This window comes from Nycticebus coucang, chromosome 10, assembly GCF_027406575.1.
Source record: "Nycticebus coucang isolate mNycCou1 chromosome 10, mNycCou1.pri, whole genome shotgun sequence".
In the NCBI taxonomy this organism is placed as follows: domain Eukaryota; kingdom Metazoa; phylum Chordata; class Mammalia; order Primates; family Lorisidae; genus Nycticebus; species Nycticebus coucang.
Window position 1 is genome coordinate 118,840,600 of NC_069789.1, and position 18,660 is coordinate 118,859,259.

The 18,660-nt window shown below is 52.7% G+C and overlaps 1 protein-coding gene across 1 annotated transcript; it reads left to right on the forward strand.

The window, feature by feature from the left end:
• Positions 1-7,880: 7,880 nt before the first annotated feature.
• Positions 7,881-12,158, forward strand: PNMA8B (PNMA family member 8B). Its single transcript, XM_053604172.1, has one exon. It carries the CDS (start codon positions 8,624-8,626, stop codon positions 10,463-10,465), a length of 1,842 nt encoding a protein of 613 aa, XP_053460147.1. The 5' UTR covers positions 7,881-8,623; the 3' UTR covers positions 10,466-12,158.
• Positions 12,159-18,660: the final 6,502 nt, after the last annotated feature.

Below are 18,660 nucleotides of genomic sequence, written 5' to 3' on the forward strand. Positions count from 1 at the left end.
TACATAAACTCTACCTCTTGATAGGGAGAAGCCTAAGGAATCTGTGCTCATCTTTATCCGCTACTGTACTAACTTTACACGTGTTAACTCAATGAATCCTCAAACAATCTCAGAGCCTTGGCGTCAACATTGCCATGATTCTAGCGCTGAGGAAGTTGAGCCGTCACAGTAGACGGCTCCCGTGAGCGCAGTCCTCCTATTCTGTCAATGCCCAGCAGAGGGCGCTCCACATCCAGCCATTGTCACAGGGGGTATTCCCCCCCACCCCCATTTTGTTCCTAATGTCACATTTAAGACTGGACATTTTTTCCTAGGCAGGCCCATAAGAGACCAGGACCGTTACTTCCCCTTTCCTCAGTTTTCATCCTTCAGTCTTTTTCAAATAGGACCAAGACTCCCGAGTTTCCCTGGGCTCCCCTGCAGAAGCATTGTCTTTTCCACATCTGAAAATAGGCCTCCTTCTTCCCTCCCAGACCCTAGTCCCTTAATTACTTCCTCCTCCTCTCAGGAAGGAGTCCTGTCATCCTGGTATTCAGGAACTCCGTGTCCATCCTTGGCTAATGGCCCCCCTGCAGGATATATCACACCACACCTCTGTCACCACCATGCCTTGTGACCCTGGACAGGTCCCTCAGCTTCCCTGAGACTCACTGGGCTGCTGTAAGGATTGCAGAGGGGTCCCCTAAGTAATAAGAATCTTCCCTAGAGTGTACAGGGTCTCAGGGCAGTGGTGGTGAGGTGCTGCTTGGTTGGCGCCCCCTTTCAAGGGCTGCCTCATTTTCATCAAGGGGTCCAACTCTCAGTCACCACCATCTCTTTTAGGGACTTTGGCCAAAAACAGGACAAAGAGCTGTGAAGTGTTTCTCACTTCACTGTGAGCAGTGTTTTTCAGCCTTTTTTATCTCATGACACACTTCAACCTATAGTTAAACGTCCACGGCACACTGGCTCAGCGCCTGTGGCTCAAGCAGCTAAGGTGCCAGCCACATACACCTGAGCTGGCGGGTTCAAATCCAGCCCTGGCCCACCAAACAACAATGACGGCTGCAACTAAAAAAAAAAAAAAATAGCTGGGTGTTGTGGTGGGCGCCTGTAGTCCCAGCTACTTGGGAGGCGGAGGCAGGGGAATCACTTGAGCCAGGAGTTGGAGGTTGCTGTGAGCTGTGATGTCACGGCACTCTACCCAGGGCGACAACTTGAGGCTCTGTCTCAAGAAAAAAGTCCACAGCATACTAAAATTATGTTGATTAAAAAAAAAAAAAGTAAAGAGCCAGGCATGATGGCTCACACCTGTAACCCCAGCACTCAGGGAGGCTGAGGCAGGTGGATTACTTGGGCTCAGAAGCTCCAGACCAACCTGAGCAAGAGTAAGATTCCATCTCTACTAAGAACAGAAAAACGAGCTGGGCATTGTGGTGGGCACCTGTAATCCCAGCTACTTCGGAGGCTGAGGCAAGACTATCACCTGAGCCCACCTGAGGCTGCTGTGAGCTGTGATGCCACCGCACTCTACCCAGGGTGACAGAAACTCTGTCTCAAAACAAAAACAAAAACAAAAAAAGAGCAAAAAGGAAAAAAAAAAAGGAATATACTTATGGTGCTTTGAAGTTCTTTGGAAAATAATTTAATTAATTATCTTTAAAAATTTTTGAGCCATGGCTCAGCTCCCATAGCAAAGTGGTTACAGCGCCAGCCACATGCACTGAGGCTGGCAGGTTTGATACCAGCCTGGGCCAGTTAAACAACAATGACAACTGCAACAACAACAACAACAAAAATAGTTGGGCATTGTGGTGAGTGCCTGTAGTTCCAGCTACTTGGGGGCTGAGAGTTTGGAGTTGCTGTGAGCTGTGACGACACAGCACTCTACTGAGGGCAACATAGTGAGACTCTTGTCTCAAAAAAAATTTTTTTTGAGGCATGCCTAAAATTTTCTCACAGTGTGAAGGGCCCAGTGGTGAATCCTAACCCTGCGCTGGGGCAGAGGAGGTGGGTGAAAAGCGGCTACAGTTTAAAAAGACCATTTTTTTCCTCTAGTTCTAAATGAGTAATTGACCTTGGGTCTTCTGTGAATGCCAACACCTTATCTCAAAACAACTTGTAACATAGCAACCACAGGTTTTTTTGCAGCCAGAAAAAATAGTTTTTAACAAACTTTGTAGTAACTCTTTAATTGCTGGAAAGAGAGGGTTTTGACTGCAACACTACAATGTTAACTAACTCCCACCCAGAGATGTTAAGGGCAATGGGAGCCATAGGGGATATAAGAAAGAGAGAAGATAAAAAGGCTAGTTAGCAGGGTGAGGATTCGGGGGCAGAGTCAGTTTTTCACTAGGGGCTGAGAGATTCTCAGCAGCCGCCCCTTGGGTGAAAGCTGGCCCTGGTGCCCCAGCCACAACCAGGGAAAGCCCGCCCTCCCGAGTCTCACAGCCTCTGGGAGGGGTCAATTCCAGATAGAGCCAGAAAATGGAACATGCACTCCTTTATTCTCACAGCCTCCAGGTAGGGTCAGTCCTGGATAGAGCCAGCCAATCCTAAACCTCCCAAGTTACCTCAGTCTCTGTGCCGACCAACCCCCCAACTTGGTCCCGCTTTCCCCCAGGAAATTTCCCCCACATTTTGTTGCAACCCAAAATGCATCACGCCAAAGAGTATAAAACCTGCCATTATTTCTACCTTGGGGTTGTCCCCTCTGAGCAGAGTCCTGCCGGAGGTATAGCCTGAGCCTGCTTGAATTAGCAGTTGTTGGCATTATTATTATTATTCCTTCCTTCACGGGCATGGGGGAGGAGTGATGGCAGGTGGGTTGGATTAGAGATTTGTTCTGTTCTCTGGGGAGGGACAGGGGGCCTCAGCTCTGGCAACCCACAGTTCAATCAGAGTTATTAATAAATTAATTCATTTGTTTGTTAAAAAACCTCCTCTAAGTCTGGGTGTGGTGACTCACGCCTGTAATCCTAACACTCTGGAGGCCGAGGCAGTATTTGCTTGAGCTCAGGAGTTCAAGACCAACGTGGACAAGAGCGAGAGCCTGTCTCTACTAAAAATGGAAAACTGAGGCAAGAGGACCAGTTGAGCTCAAGAGTTGGAGGTTGCTGTGACCTATGATGATGCCATGGCACTCTACCCAAGGTGACAGCTTGAGACTGTCTCAAAAGAAAAACAAAAACAACTCCCCAAACCTCCTCTGGCCCTTCTGCATGCTGGGTGGTGCTGGAGACCCAGCAAGGACCACGACATTCCTGGACTTCACTCCTGGGGCTCATGGTCCATGGGCGAGACAGAAGTGACAGCCCAGAAGGGGAATCTGACCAGTCTAGGCTCTTTAGGCTGGAAGGAGACCAGGGAGAAGGGCTAATCAGACCTTTTGGGACCTCCTGGACCATAGTGGTGAGGAAGTAAGCGTTGTCTGAGGACACTGGGGAGCCATAGTAGATTCTGGGCAAGGGAGGAGCAGAGGCAGATTTGTGCTACTGTGTAAGGTGAATGGGAAGGGATGAGAAAGGGAGGGAGCCCAGGAAGGAGACTGAGAAGGGCAGTGAGGAAGCACCTGGACAGGGGTGAACCATGGATGGGAGGAAGCATCAGGGTGAAGCCCAGGCCTCCCAGGAAAGAGAAGGCCTCACCTGTACCTCCTCTGAACCCTGTGGGTTCAGCCTGATGCCCCATCTGGGCCCTCCTCACTGGGCGTTCCCCACCTGGAGTACCCGCATCCCTCAGCCCAGAATCCAGGCCCCCACAGGGCCCACAGCAAGTCCTGCAACTTGGGACAGGTCCTGGGTCTGCCCACAATGGCCAGAAAAGACCATTTGACCCCAACCTGCTGAGGGGCTCAGAGATTCCTCATCTCTGAAGAAGAGCTCCAACTTGGGGCAGACCTGATCCCTGAGCTTGAGGCCATGGTGTCCCCACTCTGCACACTTTCCCCTACTGCATCCCCCAGGGGTTGACATGCTCAGGCCTCTCCGTTGGTTCACATGTCAAAAGGAGTGCCTGGGTCTCCTGGGTGTGTGACCAAGTCCCAGCAGGGTTAAGAGGAAGGACTGAGGGTTTCTCACCAGGGGGGTGCACCAGGGCCACTGGTTAAAGACCCACTGACTGGAGCTTGCGGAGCGCACAGGTGCACTGGACAAAATAACTTGCCCAGATTGAATCAGCTCTAAAGTGGGGAGCAAATCATAATAATTATTATCTTTATAGCGTTTCCTATATTCCAGGCCCTGTTTGAAGCACTCAGATTGTTTTCACCCAAGTATAGGCACTCTTACGGAGCACATTTTACAGATAAAGGAAACTGAAGTTCAGAGAGGGTCCAGAGTCACACAGCGCTGGAGTCTGAATCCAGGAGGTCTGGCTTGACTCAAACCCCATCCATGTGACTCCAGAGTCTGTAACTCAAAACCTGCCACTTGCTGCCCCCCAAACACCAGGCGAGGGCAAAGCAGGGTGTGGGGTTACAAGGGCAGCTGTGTGAACTGGGACAGATCACCAGGTACCTGACATACTGGCAGGGGAGACAGCATGGTCCTAGGGCTCTAAACCTCCCCACCCCCCTGCTGGGGTCCCAGGTGCAGGGTGGGCTGAAAGTGATCAACCTGATTAATAACCTTCATCAGACTTGCTGAGGACCACCTAGTGCTTTCTGGGAGTCCTGCTGTAAGCACTGAGCATGTCATATCCTCTTCCATCCCAGACATTGGGCAGCCCTGGACAGCCCCCTGAAAGCCTAAGATGCCCTGATCATTGTGACAAATCAAGCCACCTCCCCTCCCCAACCAAGTGTTTGCAAAAGGCCCTACCCCAACCCCCAGGAGGTCATACAGCCCCCATTAAGAACTCCTGAAAGGGAGAGGGGCTTCTGCTTGGCCTTTATATGCTAGGGCTGCCCTAACAAAATACCATGGGCTGGGTGGCTTAAATAGCAGTAACATATTTTCTCACAGTTCTAGAGGCTGGAAGACCACTATCAAAGTGCTGGTAGGGCTGGTTCCTGGGGAGGCCTCTCCTTGGTTGCAGATGGCCACTTCTTTGCTGTGTCTTGAGATGGCTTTCCCTCTTTGCCTGCTCAGAGAGTGAGAGAGATCTCTGGTGTTTTCTTCCTCTTTCTGTAAGGACACTAGTCCCAAGGGATTGGGGTCCTACTCTTTTTACCTCATTCACCTGAATTACTTCCCTGAAATCCCTGTCTTCACATTCAGTTACGTGGGGATTAGAGCTTTTGCATATGAATTTTTGGGAGAAACAATGCAGCTTTGTACTTGTGGGTCTTCCTGCAAACCAGATGCTCTCCTAGGGCATTGGTGTTCCCCTTATGGGCTGCAAGATGCGTCACATTGTTCTGTCTCATATTGAGAATGAAACTTTCATTTCAATAACACTCAGAACTGGGCATTTTTCTGACACACAAATTTCCTCTTGAACCCTCATGACCTTGTGATAAAGTGGGGTCACAGAGATGTGAAATGACTTGCTTGGTTATTGGCCAAGTGCAGAACTGCCCGGTAACATTTATAGGGTCTTTGTGGGAAGGAAGAAAAGTCTTCTGCTCTGCATTTTTTGGGAGTAAAGAATGGGTTTTTAAATTGATCATGGTGATGGTTGCACAACTTTGCGAATATACTGGAAGCCATTGAAATGTACCCTTTAAATGCATGGATTATATATATGGTGGGTGAATTTTCGTTCTTTCTTTCTTTTTTTCTTTCTGAGACAGAGTCCTAGGCTCTATCTCTAAAATAAATAAATAAATAAAAAGTTAAAAAAAAAGACAAAGTCTTACTTTGTCACCCTTGGTAGAGTGCCATGGTGTCACGGCTCACAGCAACTTCAATCTCTTGGGCTCAAGCAATCCTCTTGCCTCAGCCTCCCGAGTAGCTGGGATTAAAGGAGTCCACCACAACGCCCAGCTATTTTTAGAGACAGAGTCTCACTCTGCTTAGGCTGGTCTCCAACTCCTAAGCTCAGGCAATCCACCTGCCTTGGCCTCCCGGAGAGCTAGGATTATAGCTGTGAGCCACCTCACCTGGCCTGAATTTTCATTTTTACAAGAATTTTACCCATGGCATCCACACTAGACTTAGATAAGTGCTGGCTTCCTCCTTCTCTTTTGTTGTATTTTCCGATCTGGCAGGGTTATAAATAAAGTTGTGCTAAACATGTTCATACACATACACACATATACACACAGACACACATCCCTAATGAATTCCTCAGAACAAATTCCAATGGCACAGTATGGCTGTCAAATCTTGAAATGTGGCTGCTCCAAAGGGACTTGTTATGACAAAGAATGTACGACATTTCATTAATAATTATTTTATATTGATGACAACTCTGTATATTTCAGGATAAATGAAAGCTATTCTTTAAATTCGCTTCACCTGCTTCTTTTTTTTTATTTTTTTTTCAGAGTCTTGGTTGCACTGGGTAGAGTGCTCACAGCAACTTCAAGATCCTGGACTCAAGTAATCCTCTTGCTTCAGCCTCCTGAGTAGCTGGAACTACAGGTGCCCGCCACAATGCCCACAGCTAATTTTTCTTTTTTAAATAGAGTTGGGGTCTTGCCCTTGCTCAGGCTGGTCTGGAACTCCTGAGCTCAAGCAATCCACCTGCCTCAGCCTTCCAGAGTGCTAGGATTACAGGCACGAGCAACCATGGCAACCTGGCCATGGGCAAATGCTTACTCACTTTTATTTTCCATGCTTTGTTCTCCTTTGTTCCATGCTTGGTGTCATGAGCCACCAAGCCTTACCTGTTTCTTTTTAGTTATTGGAAGTGGCCACTAGAAAAAAAATTTTTTTTTAATTGTTGGTTTTAATTTTTTTTTTTTTGTTTGTTTTCTTGGCCAGGGCCGGGCTTGAACCTGCCACCCCCGGTAGATGAGGACGGCGCCCTACTCCTTGAGCCACAGGCGCCACCCTAGCAAATTTAACATTATGCATGGGGTTCACATTTGGACTGGCATTGGATTTCTGTTGGACAACTCTGCATCAGAGAGAAGAGTTACATCCATCTGGGGATGGGGAAGATAAAAGGAGAACAAAGCATGGAAAATAAAAGTGAGTAAGCATTTGCCCATGGCCAGGTTGCCATGGTAACCTTGCCATTACTCTTCAAATGTAAAAAAAAAAAAAACAAACAAAACTCAAGATGAATATATCTATTATTTAACAAATGTTTTTTACAATAGTAAGTTCTTAATAAATACTTCTGGATGTTACCTTTTATGGAGTGTCAATATGGGCCAGCCTCTCTTCAAAGTGCTTTTAAGGGTCATTCCCTTTAATCCTGGTGAGAATCCTTTGAGGCAGGAATGTGGTTGTTCCAATCTCACAAAGGAGCAAATTGAGGCCTAGAGATGCTGCTTCAGAACATTCCAAAGAGTTACACCTAGGTGGGGGGGAGCTGTAGGAAGTGGGACATAAATCTAAAGGCTGAAGGCTGCAGAGCCTGATTAACCCAGGGTTGAGTTGAGTGGCAGCCTAATGGGCACAGAAGCAGGGGGAAGCAAGTGCATATTTGGGGTAGCTATGACTGACCTTCACATGTCCCAGTCAGTTCCACTCAAGGGATAAGCTTCTTGTGATCTCATGATCATACACATTTTCGAAACTATGTACAAAAATATAGGTTTAATTGTACAGGCATAGTTAAGAATAGAGGAACATACATGGAGGCAAGGTCTGGTCCCATTGGATAAGGCTTGTACCCCATAAGTAAATTCAATATTCCCAGAATGATGCCAGCTGCTCATAGATGAGGCCTAGGTACCCTCATGTGATACTAAGATCCATAGATTATGATTGAGGTTAGTATCTAGAGAGAGTCCTGGTTTCACCAGTGCCCCTTGAGTTAGATCTGTAGACTCCCGAATTCCACTCGTCCACTGGGAAGGGGGATTAAAACCCTGACTCAACCCTGTATTCTCTGGAAGGATGCCTCTATCTTCAGAATGAGGTCGGGTCTCCTTGAGTGATGTCTGGCCCCTTGTCAATTTGATCTTGTTTTTTGCAGATCAACGAAGATGAGCTTCCTTCCCATCGGACTCCTTTAAGAAGGGGTTCTCTGACCACTGTGACGCTGACCAGCCTGAAGTGTTGCTATGGAGACAGGGTCCAGCGTGGGGGGCGGAGGAGAAGGGTGTGCGAAGGGAGGACTATGGAGACGCGATTGCGCAGGCGCAGGCCCGAGAAGCCCTGTCGCAGCGGAACTGCTGAGATACTAGCCCCGAGCACAGAGCAAGAGGCAGCTCCCCCAACCCCCAAGTTCCTCCAGGTGCTCTCGCTCGGCCCCGCCCCCCTGCACCTGCCCCGGATGCCGCGTCACTCAGGCCTGCGTTAGGGACAAAGGGATGGAACAGCTGGGCCTGTCCTGGAGAACAGAAACGTAAGCCCCCCTGTGGGTCCTCTGACAGTCCTGGGGAGGGGTCCTGGGGGAAGGCCACTATGCCCCGCTAAGCAGCAGGCAGCCAGCCCGAGACCCTCCCCGCCTCCAGCCTTGCCAGATTCACCTGAACTTGAACTCTCAGACTTCCAGGGTGGCTTCTAGGGTTATTGGCAAAGTACACTGCAGCCTGCTTCGGGGTCCTTCCAGCCCAGAAATTAGTACAGAGGGGGGCGGCACCATGGCCTTGAGCCTTTTGCAGGACTGGTGCAGGGAGCTAAATGTGGACGTGCACAAAGCCCTGCTGGTCACCGGCATCCCGGAGGGCCTAGAACAGGTGGACATTGAAGCAGTCCTGCAGCCAAACTTCCTGCCCCTGGGCACCTTCAAGCTGCGGAACGTGAGGGCCATGAGAACGGAGAAGGCCAAAGCCGCACTGGTGGAGTTTGTGGAAGACACTAATCATGCCACCATTCCCAGGGAGATCCCGGGAACCGACGGGGTCTGGAAGGTTCTGTGTATGGAGCGTGCGCAGGACGCAAGAGTCCTGAGGCAGATGGAACGTCTGTTGCTGGATGAAAGGGTCCCTGGGGAAATGCCTACCCCTGCTGCTTTGGAGACCCAGGCCCAAGGTTCGGGGCAGGCTGGGCGGCCTTCTGGGGCAGCCAGGAATGCTAGGAGGGGTCGTCGGGGTCGCAGAAACAGAGCCAGAGGCAACAGGTTGACCCGGAAGGGCACAAAGAGGGGTCGGGGAGGGCGTCCGTCCACTTCCGCAGGGAGCGAGTCAGAGGACTCTTCCGACGAGAGCCTGGGAATTGTGATCCGGGAGATCCAGGAGGGAGACTTGAGCGGAGACGAGGATCAGAGCGCGCTGTACGCGACGCTCCAGGCTGCAGCCAAGGAGCTCATTAAGAAGTGGGCCCTCCAGAGCACGGAGGATGAAGAAGATGGTCCTCGGGAGTTCCTGGCCCTGGTCACCGTGACTGACAAAGCCAAGAAGGAGAAGGTAGTGAAAGAGACCCCTGAGGCTGAGTCTATCATCAAAGACAAGGCCGGCGTCCCCGACTTAGTGGCCCTACTGGCAGTGAGAGATACCTCCGATGAGGAGCTGCCGACAGACGGCGAGGCTTCAGAGAGTGACTCCCAGGACAATGAGGACCAAGAAAAAGAGGAGATGGACAATCCCGAGTTTGTGGCCATTGTGGCATATACGGACCCCTCGGATCCCTGGGCCCAGGAAGAGATGTTGAAAATCGCTTCTGTGATTGAGGCGCTGGGCTGGAGCGACGAGAAAGACGAAAAAGATGCTCTTCCTCAGGTTTTGTCTGTCATGTCCAAGGACACCTCCGGGACCCGCGTGAAGGTGGAGGCGGCGGGCCGCGAAGTGGACGCCATGGTTCTGAGGAAGGCCCAAGACGACGGGAACCTTCTGGAATGCATTTCTACCTTAGCCAGAGAGGAGGAGCCAGAGATCTCCTCCAAGGGGAAGAAGGCTCCGCGAGGCCTCCTTGGGGGCTGGGGTGAGGACGGTGAGGATGAGGGGGGCCTCCTGGAGTTGGTGGCGCTCCTGGCCGCCCAGGACATGGCCGAGGTGATGAAGGAGGAGAAACCAAACCCCTGGGAAGGGGAGAGGTACAAATATGCCAAAGGCAAACTGGGGGAGGTCTTGGCTCTCCTGGCCGCCCGCGAGAAGGAGTTGGAGGAGGCTTCGGACGAAGCGTCTGAGGAGGAGTCGGAGGAGGCGGAGAGCGCGGAGTCAGAGCCGGAGGACGCGGCGTCCAGGAAGCCCCTGACCAAGAAGGCGCGCACGGCCCCCCGGGGCCCGGCTCAGGCCGGCGCGGCGACGGTCGCCGCCCCCGTCCAGTCCCGAGCTCAGAAAACCCGCGGGGTTGGCCGTGGCCGCGGCGTCACTCCCGAGAAGAAGGCCGGGAGCCGGCCCTCGGCCAAGGAAGACGCGGCGGGAAGCAAGAAGAAGAAAGGGGGCGCGGGTGCCGGGGCCCAGGGCCAGCCGCCCGCCAGCTCCAAGTCCGTGCGCGGAAGGAAGGCTCGTCGGGGTCAGAAGCTGCGCGCCAAATGCCGCTAAGTGACTCCCAAAAAGGACGTCGCGGCTGCGAGCGGCCGGAGTGACTCCTTCCCTTCCCTCCCCACTCCCGCAGAGGCCATCTCCCCCTGAACACAGGTGCTGGGCCGGGCCTGGGCGTCCTCTGGGTACAAGAGATCCTGATGGAAGAAACCCGACGACGGGAGAAGGAAAAGAGAAACGCGCCAGAGGCAGCGCCTGTGGGGCTGAGACGCTGGCTGGCGACCCGCTGAGTGCGCATGGCTTTGAGGGCTCCAGTCGCTTCCTGGTGAGTGTGTCAGTGACACCTGGCACCTGAGGAGGTGAGCAGGGCCAGTGAGCTCTTTATGGCTCTGTGGGGCCCCGATCGTTCTGGACACTTGCTCCTGGCCAGTGGGTGTTGTCCCCCACCCGGACTGATTGGGCCCAGGGTCTGTGTGGGGCAGGGGTGTCAGGGTGTAGCTGAGCCCTGAAGGTGGAAGCTTCCTGCCACTGAGAGGAGATAATTCCAGAAAGGAAAGCAGGACAGGCAGAGGGTAGCTGGGAGAAGGAGGAGGAAGAGAGGCAAGAGAGAGGAGGGGGAAGTCCTGCAATGGCAGACCAGGAATGGGGCAGGGGGGAAGGGCGGCGGAGGAGGAGGAATCGGAAGACACACCAGCCCTGCCCCTGGAGGGGTCAGCTGATACAAATGACCCAGCCCAAGGCCAGGCCCACCTGCCCATGTCCACACTCAGATGGCAGTATTTACCAAAAATTCTGATCATTTGCCTATGTGTTCAATTTGGAGTAATTGACATAAAAATCCAGATTTCTGGGTCCTCTGGGCAGAGTGGACTGTGACCTCTTCCTATAGGCTGTGTTTTCCCTGGATCCCCACTTCTCATGGGTCTGGCCTTGCAGCCCCTGATTTAAGACAATGAGGGTCTTGGGTTCACACTCTGTGTGATTTAAAGGTCAGAGGGGACCCCTGACCTCTGCCCACATGTGAGGGACAGAGGCTCTCAGGGCCAATGTACAACTGGTCAGAGGGAGGGAACGTCCCCATGGAGGAAGCTGCTGCTCTGCCCTGGCATTTCCCAGAGTAAGCTGGAGGGCCTCAGCACCTGCTGTCCCAAGTGCAGATGCTTTAGGGTTTGTTTTTTTTTATGTGTGTGTGTGTGCATGTGTGTATGTGTTCATGTTCATGCTGTGCCCTGTGCTTCAGTCCTCCCTGCTGAGCTTGATATTGTCCCTAAATAGTGATCTCCCTTGGACACCTTACCCACACCCTTGGGTCCCTGGGTGGTATGTGTGTTTCCTTGTCCATCCCCAGAAGGTGAGGAGCCCATTCATTGTGCTAGAAGGGTTCTGCCCTTCCTATTTCTCAGAAGGCCCAGGGGCCCTGGCTGGGTCCTCACAGCCCAGACTACACTGTCTGAGCCCCATGTCAGGAACACCCAGGTGCAGAAGCAGGCTGTGGATGCTTCTCTGTGCTTGGAAGCCTCCCCCATCCTGGCGGCAGGGTTCTCCCTAAGCTCATGGAGGAGGAGGGGTGTGCCTGGGACTGGGGAAGAAAACCCTCCCCACTAAGTGTTGTTGGATGGCGGCCTGGCCCTGGGTCCAGCAGCCTCCGGTATTGCCTGTGGGTGGGGAGAGCCTGAATGTCACCTCTCCCCAGAGCAGTCGCAGGCTCCTCTCCTTGTGTACTATGTCCCCTGCATCCTCCAATAAAGTTGAATTAAGCTCTGTGGTCTGTTTTCTTCAGTTCTGGGACTTGGGGCAGGGGGAGTGTCAGAGTTTGGGCATTAGACTCCTCATTGTCATGGCTGACATTTGCCCAGAACACCCTGGAATTGCACCGTTTGTTTCTGCAGTGCCTGGCCCCCTCCTCCTAGGGTTCAGCCTCAGCTCCTTGGCCCTTACACAAGACCTATGGAGCCCGTGACTCCTCCATGGTTCCCCTGTGGCCCTAACCCTGGCCAGGTCCTTCCATGGCGTCCACTCAGATATACTCTGGCAGGCCACAACCCTATCTGCCCTCTCCTTAGCCTCCACTCCTAGCCTCCACCCTCTACCCCCAGCTCCCAGCCTCATGTGTCTCCTGCCCTTCCCTCTATGCAGTCATCCCTGCCGAGGCTTCAGTTTCACCCTAACTTTGATTTTGACCTCTCTCAGTCTCACACTGGACACTGTCCTATTCTCCAGTCCCCTCTCCTCCCACCCAACTACTTCTCAACCCTGTCTAACCCTTACCCATGCCCCGGTCCTGCTCCAAGGCTCAGCTCCCTCCACCCCAACTTATCCTCATCCTGGCCTGCTCCCACTTCCTGCTGCCCTTTCACCCTACATTGCGCCCTGAAACCCAAACTGCCATCCCTCCGCTTGTATACTTTTCCCGGAGTAAAAGGAGACCCCTCCCCCAGTCCTTGCCCCAGTCTTCTGCCCTGGACTTCAGACTGAGTCCTCCACTCCTGCTTGAATTTTTGTGTCTTCCTCTAGGTCCTACAGCCTCATATGGCTGTGTGAAGGAGTCCTCTTAGAAGCCACATCTAATGTCTGAGAGAGCTTCCTACGTCACCACAGCTCAAAATAGTAGTTCTTTTAATGGTCTAGGCCTGTTCTGTCCAACAGAGGCAATTGCCCACATGGGGCACTTTAAAAGTAAGTGTAAGAGAAATTAAATCAAACTCCCATTTCCTCTGTCTTCCCAGCTACAAGTGCTCAAGAGCCACATGTGACTGGTGGCTACCACATTGGACTGGGTTGGTATGTGACATTTCCTCTGCCACAGAAAGTTCTCTTGGACAGCTCCAATCTCCACAATCTTGTCCCCATCTTACTTGTCTTTTTTCTCACTAGCCTGTGTGTGTCTGAGGGGGCCTCAACCATCCAGATCTCAGCAAACACACTGGGCATTTTTCTGCCTCAGGGCCTTGGTACTTGCTGTCCCTGCAGCTTGGCATGCCCTTCTCCAGGATATTTGCACAGCTCCATCCTTCACTTCAGGCCTGTCTTTCTTCCGGTGTCACATGGGGTGGGGGGGGCATTCCTGACCACATACCAAAGATACAACACCCACACCCTCACTTTATTTTTCAGAAGTCTGATTGCCCCTGACACACTCATTTGGTCCTCACATCTACAGTACTTGTCAGGGGGATTAATAGAGGAAAATGGTGACAATCAGGAAGTGCAAAAAGAGGGAAGTCAGGTTGCCCAGAGATTACTAATGCAGCAAGCCGTTGGGATCCCCAGGGCTGGAGGAGCCACGTGGAAATGCCCACGTGGAGAGCCCAGGTTGCTGAGCTGATGCTGCTGCCGCCGAAGTTCCACACGTGGAGCCAATTTGCTTGAGCGACCCAGGAGCCCTTGGTTCACCAAGGTGGCTGTCTCCGCTGCTGCCTCCAGTTGCGTCCCCTTTCTGACACTTTCCACCTCCCACCAGTGCCCCATCGCCTCCAGTAGACCCTGGCACAGCCCTTTGCGGCCAGGCTGCGGGTCCTGCCCAGTAGAGGGCAGGTGGGTGTGGAGGGGACGGTCAGCAGAGCCGCTCAGGTGTAGCTCCCGGGACGGAGTATGACCTGACCTGTCTCCGCCGGGTCCCCAGACCCAGCGCGGTGTCCGGCATACGGTAACTGTTCAGTTGACACCTGTTGAATGACTGAAGGATAGAATGAAGGATGTTGACTGGGCGAGCCAGACTGCAGATGCGCCTGGTGAAGAATGTGCTGGAAAAGCTCCCCGGAGGGATGCACCGAGAGGGTGTGGGGAGGAGCGTTTGGGATACAAGGGGCAGCGGTCTAAGGACTCCGAGGTCCCCATGGAAAGGCCCAGAACAGCGCCGGGCGCGCAGAGACCAGCATGGCCACCGGCGGCAGCTTCATCCCTTCGCGGAGCCTGGCGCGGCTGGGGGCGCCGGAACAAAGGAGGGAGCACAGGCAGGGGACAAATTTCCTAGACACGATCAAAGGGTTAGGCAGAGAGGACGGCCGGGGAGAACAGTTCGGCAGGCCAGGACCCGAGGGGCGCCAGGGCGGGAAAGAATTTGCAGTGGTCGTCAGCGTGGTGGTCCGGGAAGCCCTCGCTGAGGCAGGGACACCACAGCAACACTCGAAAGAAGGGGGGTGGGGGGCAGCAGGAGGAGGCCTGAGGGAAGCGCCAGACAGGAGTAAGGAAGAGCCACCCCACCCCAGGGCTGGGATAATAGGGGCTTATTAACGTGAGGTTGCTGGCCCCTCCCATGCCAGGCTTATGCTGAGAGTGGGGGAGACAGTGTCACCAAACCTGCCACCTGTTACCACGTGGTCGCTGTCTAGTTGGAGTTCAACGTGACTGGAATTTAAAAGTTATGTAGCCTTGCAGTGGGTGCTCAGAGGTCGCGGGGGCCGAACAGCGCGTGTGGACTTTATAAATAGAGAGTGCCTGGGATTTCAATGCTGAATTCGTCCTGACCCCGCTGCTGGCTCAGGCGGAAATAAAGGAGCCCTAAGATTCCCGGGGGTGTGACTAGGTGTTGGAGCGGAGGAAGATGCCAGGACTTCAGAGCTACAAAACGACATATTCCCTCCGGTATCTGGTTTGCAGGCCCCCAATTCAGGCCTGCCCAGGGGTGTCAAGTCTCAGCTGCAGGATTCCAAATAACCACTAGGAGGCGCCCTAAGACCGAGGACCGCTGGTTAAAATCGTGAGAGCATTGGCCGCTCTGGACATCAGTCCGGCGCCTGAAAAGCGCCAAAGCTCCATCCGGTCTTGGAGCGCTGGGCTGCGGAAAGCGATCTTTACTACAGGGCAGCGGTTCTCATGGTGAGATCCTGAGACCAGTGGCACCAACGTCTCCCAGGAACTAGATACATATACCTGCCCCGCACGCGGCCCAGATCTACAGAGCCACGTTGGGAGTGGGACCCAGCGAGCTGTTTTCCAAGGCCCGCAGGACTCGAGAGCTACTGCCCTGGGGGGTGGGGTCTATCTCTAGGACCGTAGGGTCGAGGTTCAGCCCCGGCTGCACATTGGCAATTACCCCGAAGCTTTAGGAACTTTTATTTTATTTTTTATTTTTATTTTTAGTGTTTTGAGTCTTAGTCTGTTGCCACAGGCTAGTGTGGTATGGCGTTAGCCTAGCTCACAGAAACCTCAAACTCCTGGGTTCTGGTGATCCTCCTGCTCTGTCTCCCGAGTAGCTGGTACCCACAGGTGTCTGCCATTCCTGGCTAATTTATCTTTTTTTTTTTTTTTTTTTGTAGAGACAGAGTCTCACTGTACCGCCCTCGGGTAGAGTGCCGTGGCGTCACACGGCTCACAGCAACCTCTAACTCTTGAGCTTACGCGATTCTCTTGCCTCAGCCTCCCGAGCAGCTGGGACTACAGGCGCCCGCCACAACGCCCGGCTATTTTTCTGTTGCAGTTTGGCCGGGACTGGGTCCGAACCCACCACCCTCGGCATATGGGGCCGGCGCCCGAGTGGAGTCTTACTCTTGTTCAGGTTGGTCTGGAACTCCTGACCTCCAGAGATCCTCCTGCCTCTGCATTCCAGAGTGCTAGGATTACAGGCATGAACCACCAGACCTGGCCTTTAGGAACTATTGATGTGCCAGCCATGCCCTGCACCATTGCAGGAGAGCTTCTTGTATGGGCTGGGCACAGGCTCCAGGTGATTCTGGGGTGGCCAGGGCTGGGGACCACTGTCAGGATCCCCTCAGAACTGACATGTGTTGTGAAGAACTGACCACCACTGACATACGACAGGAATAAGACCAGGTGACTCTGTTGGGGCTGGTTTGAGCTTGAGCACATCACACCTTTAGTCCCCTGACCAATGCTGGGAGGGAAGCTCTGCTATGATCCTCCTCCAGATGAGTAAGTGGAGGCACAGAGAGGGTAAGTAGCCAGCTCAAGGTCACACAGCTTGCAAGGGGCTGTGCTGGAGGAAACCAGGCAGCTGGACTCCAAGCCTTGCCTCACCCTGTCCCCAACTGTTTCCTCTTCGGTCACATACTGTGGGCCTGGGAGGGGATGCAGAAAGTCCCCTGTTTTGGGGTGGCATCTCTCTCCTCTGTGTCTGTGTTCTGTCATTTTGTCTTTGATGACAATGATGGGTATCTGGTCCAGATAGGGCTGATTTGGAGTCAAATCTATAGTTTTCTGGGGTTCCTCCAAGGAAAACTTGGTTCATTTGAAAGAAACCACAGCCCCAGAGGTGTGAGCCAGCTGCCTTTGAGGACAGGCCCTACAGGCATCATTTGAAACTTCCTTGGATTAAAAATTTCAAAGGCCCTGTTACCATCTCCTCTCCGGTTACCCATGGGCTCCGCCCTGTGTAGGGCCTCCCTCTATGCTCATGCTGGAGATGCTGAGGACAGAAGTGTGGGGAAGGTTGTGCCCACTTTAGGGAGGGGCAGACTGAGACTCAGTGAGGGGCGCATGTGCCCAAAGCCTCAGAGAAACTCAGGGGGGTTATAGAGATAAGACCTAAGGAGAGGTGTGAAATATGTGTTTCTCCAAGTATTTGTGTGTCTATGCCTGGTTCTTGAGTTTTTATGAGGTCGCATGTGTGTGGCTGTGTGTATGGAAGTATGTGAGAGTGGCTAGCAGTGTGCGCATGGGCCCATGAGTAGGTATAAATATTGAAATTTATAAATGTGGCGGTGTGAGTCTGAGAGTGTGCGTGGGGCTTTCAGTGTGTATAAAGCACAGGGAGTCTGTGTGCCTCTGTGAGTACCTGTGTGGGCACTACAGGTGTATCTATGTATCTGTGTGTGTGTGGGGGGTTAATCAGAATGTTTGTGAGTGGGTCTGCCTGTGTGTGTGTTTGGGGTGTGTGCTGTGCCTGCATGTCTGGGTCTGTGAGCATGTGTGTGTGTGCATACATGTGTGTGGCAGTGAGGGGTGTGACACAGTGTTGCCAGGGGTGGCTGATGTCTGAAATGCACACAGCTCCGTGTTATATCCATTTTGCCTCTTGCTCGGGGTCCATACACCTTCTTTCCCACAGACCCTGATGTATCCCCAAGACCCTCCAAGCTCTGGACCCTGTGGGAAGGAAAGGCAGAGAGGGACACAGTCTTGGGTGTGTAGAGTTTATTACGTATGTGCCATGCGCTCCACCCATCTGCCGTTTTCTCCCCATCTGAGTTTCTCCAGGAGTTTTGTCTTTGCTGTTCCCTTTCACCTTCCAGCAATCCAGGCAGGCCAGGTTGAGACCACTCTTGTCCAAAGTGGGTAGCAGTGAAGGAGCCCCAACTACCACCACAAGCCTGATATGGAAAGCATGCCTCAGTTGCTCCAAAAATTTCCCTGGTCATTCTGCCTCTTCGTCCTCACACCTGTGAAGTCCACCCCCCAGGTGGGGTCTACACATTGTCTTTTCTCCAAATCCCCCAGGGGCCTCTTTCTTGCCAGAATGTGAGCCATGAACTACAGCTGGATGTCGGCCACCAAGAGGAAAAGGGCTCTAGCAAGGTTACAGGGTACACCATGCAGCAAGCAGCAGGATAGGGAACCACTCCATTCAGAAAAGAACAAGGAAGGGGAAAAAGAAAGATGTGTGGTACGATAGAATTCTTTAATTCCAAGGGAAAAAATGAAGAAACCCAGACCAGGCCTGCAGCCAGACAGGAAAACAGAACTTGGCTTTGGACCACTCCTCTCCATGAATTCCCTTTTCTCCTGCCCTCAGCGAGGCTGGGTTGTGCTCATTTGCTGTTTTTCACTGCTGAGGGTTGAGTGGGGGCACAAAGCAATACAGAAAGACACCCCAACTTCCTCCTAGACTCCACAGGGCCTTGACAGCCCCATTTCTCCCCAGCTCCAAAAAGCAATTATGGAACAGGACAGCCTAACTTCCTTTGGGGCCAGCTCCTATCAAAATGATTTTTCAATGTGTCCAGCGGCCAAGCTGCCCATGTTTGTGGGGCTTGATCCAGACTCCAGGGCCCCACACACAGCTCTAGCAAATCCACGTCTCTGGTGCCAAGGGCCTCAGAATCTGCATCTGAATGTGTTTCCCAGATGATTTTCTGGTACCTCATAACCACAATCAGAGTGAAGTGTGCAAACCCTGGGCCCATTTACTCCAAACCAGCAGGACCTAGGACGTGGGGATGGCAGGCAAAGTGACAACATGAACCCAGGGGTCCCCATCAGGAGAGGTAGGAGTAGAATAACAGCAAAGACCAAGTTACCCTGAAGCACTTGTTAGTTGCCAAGTTCAAAGTCAAGAAATCAGTTTGTAAACATTTTAT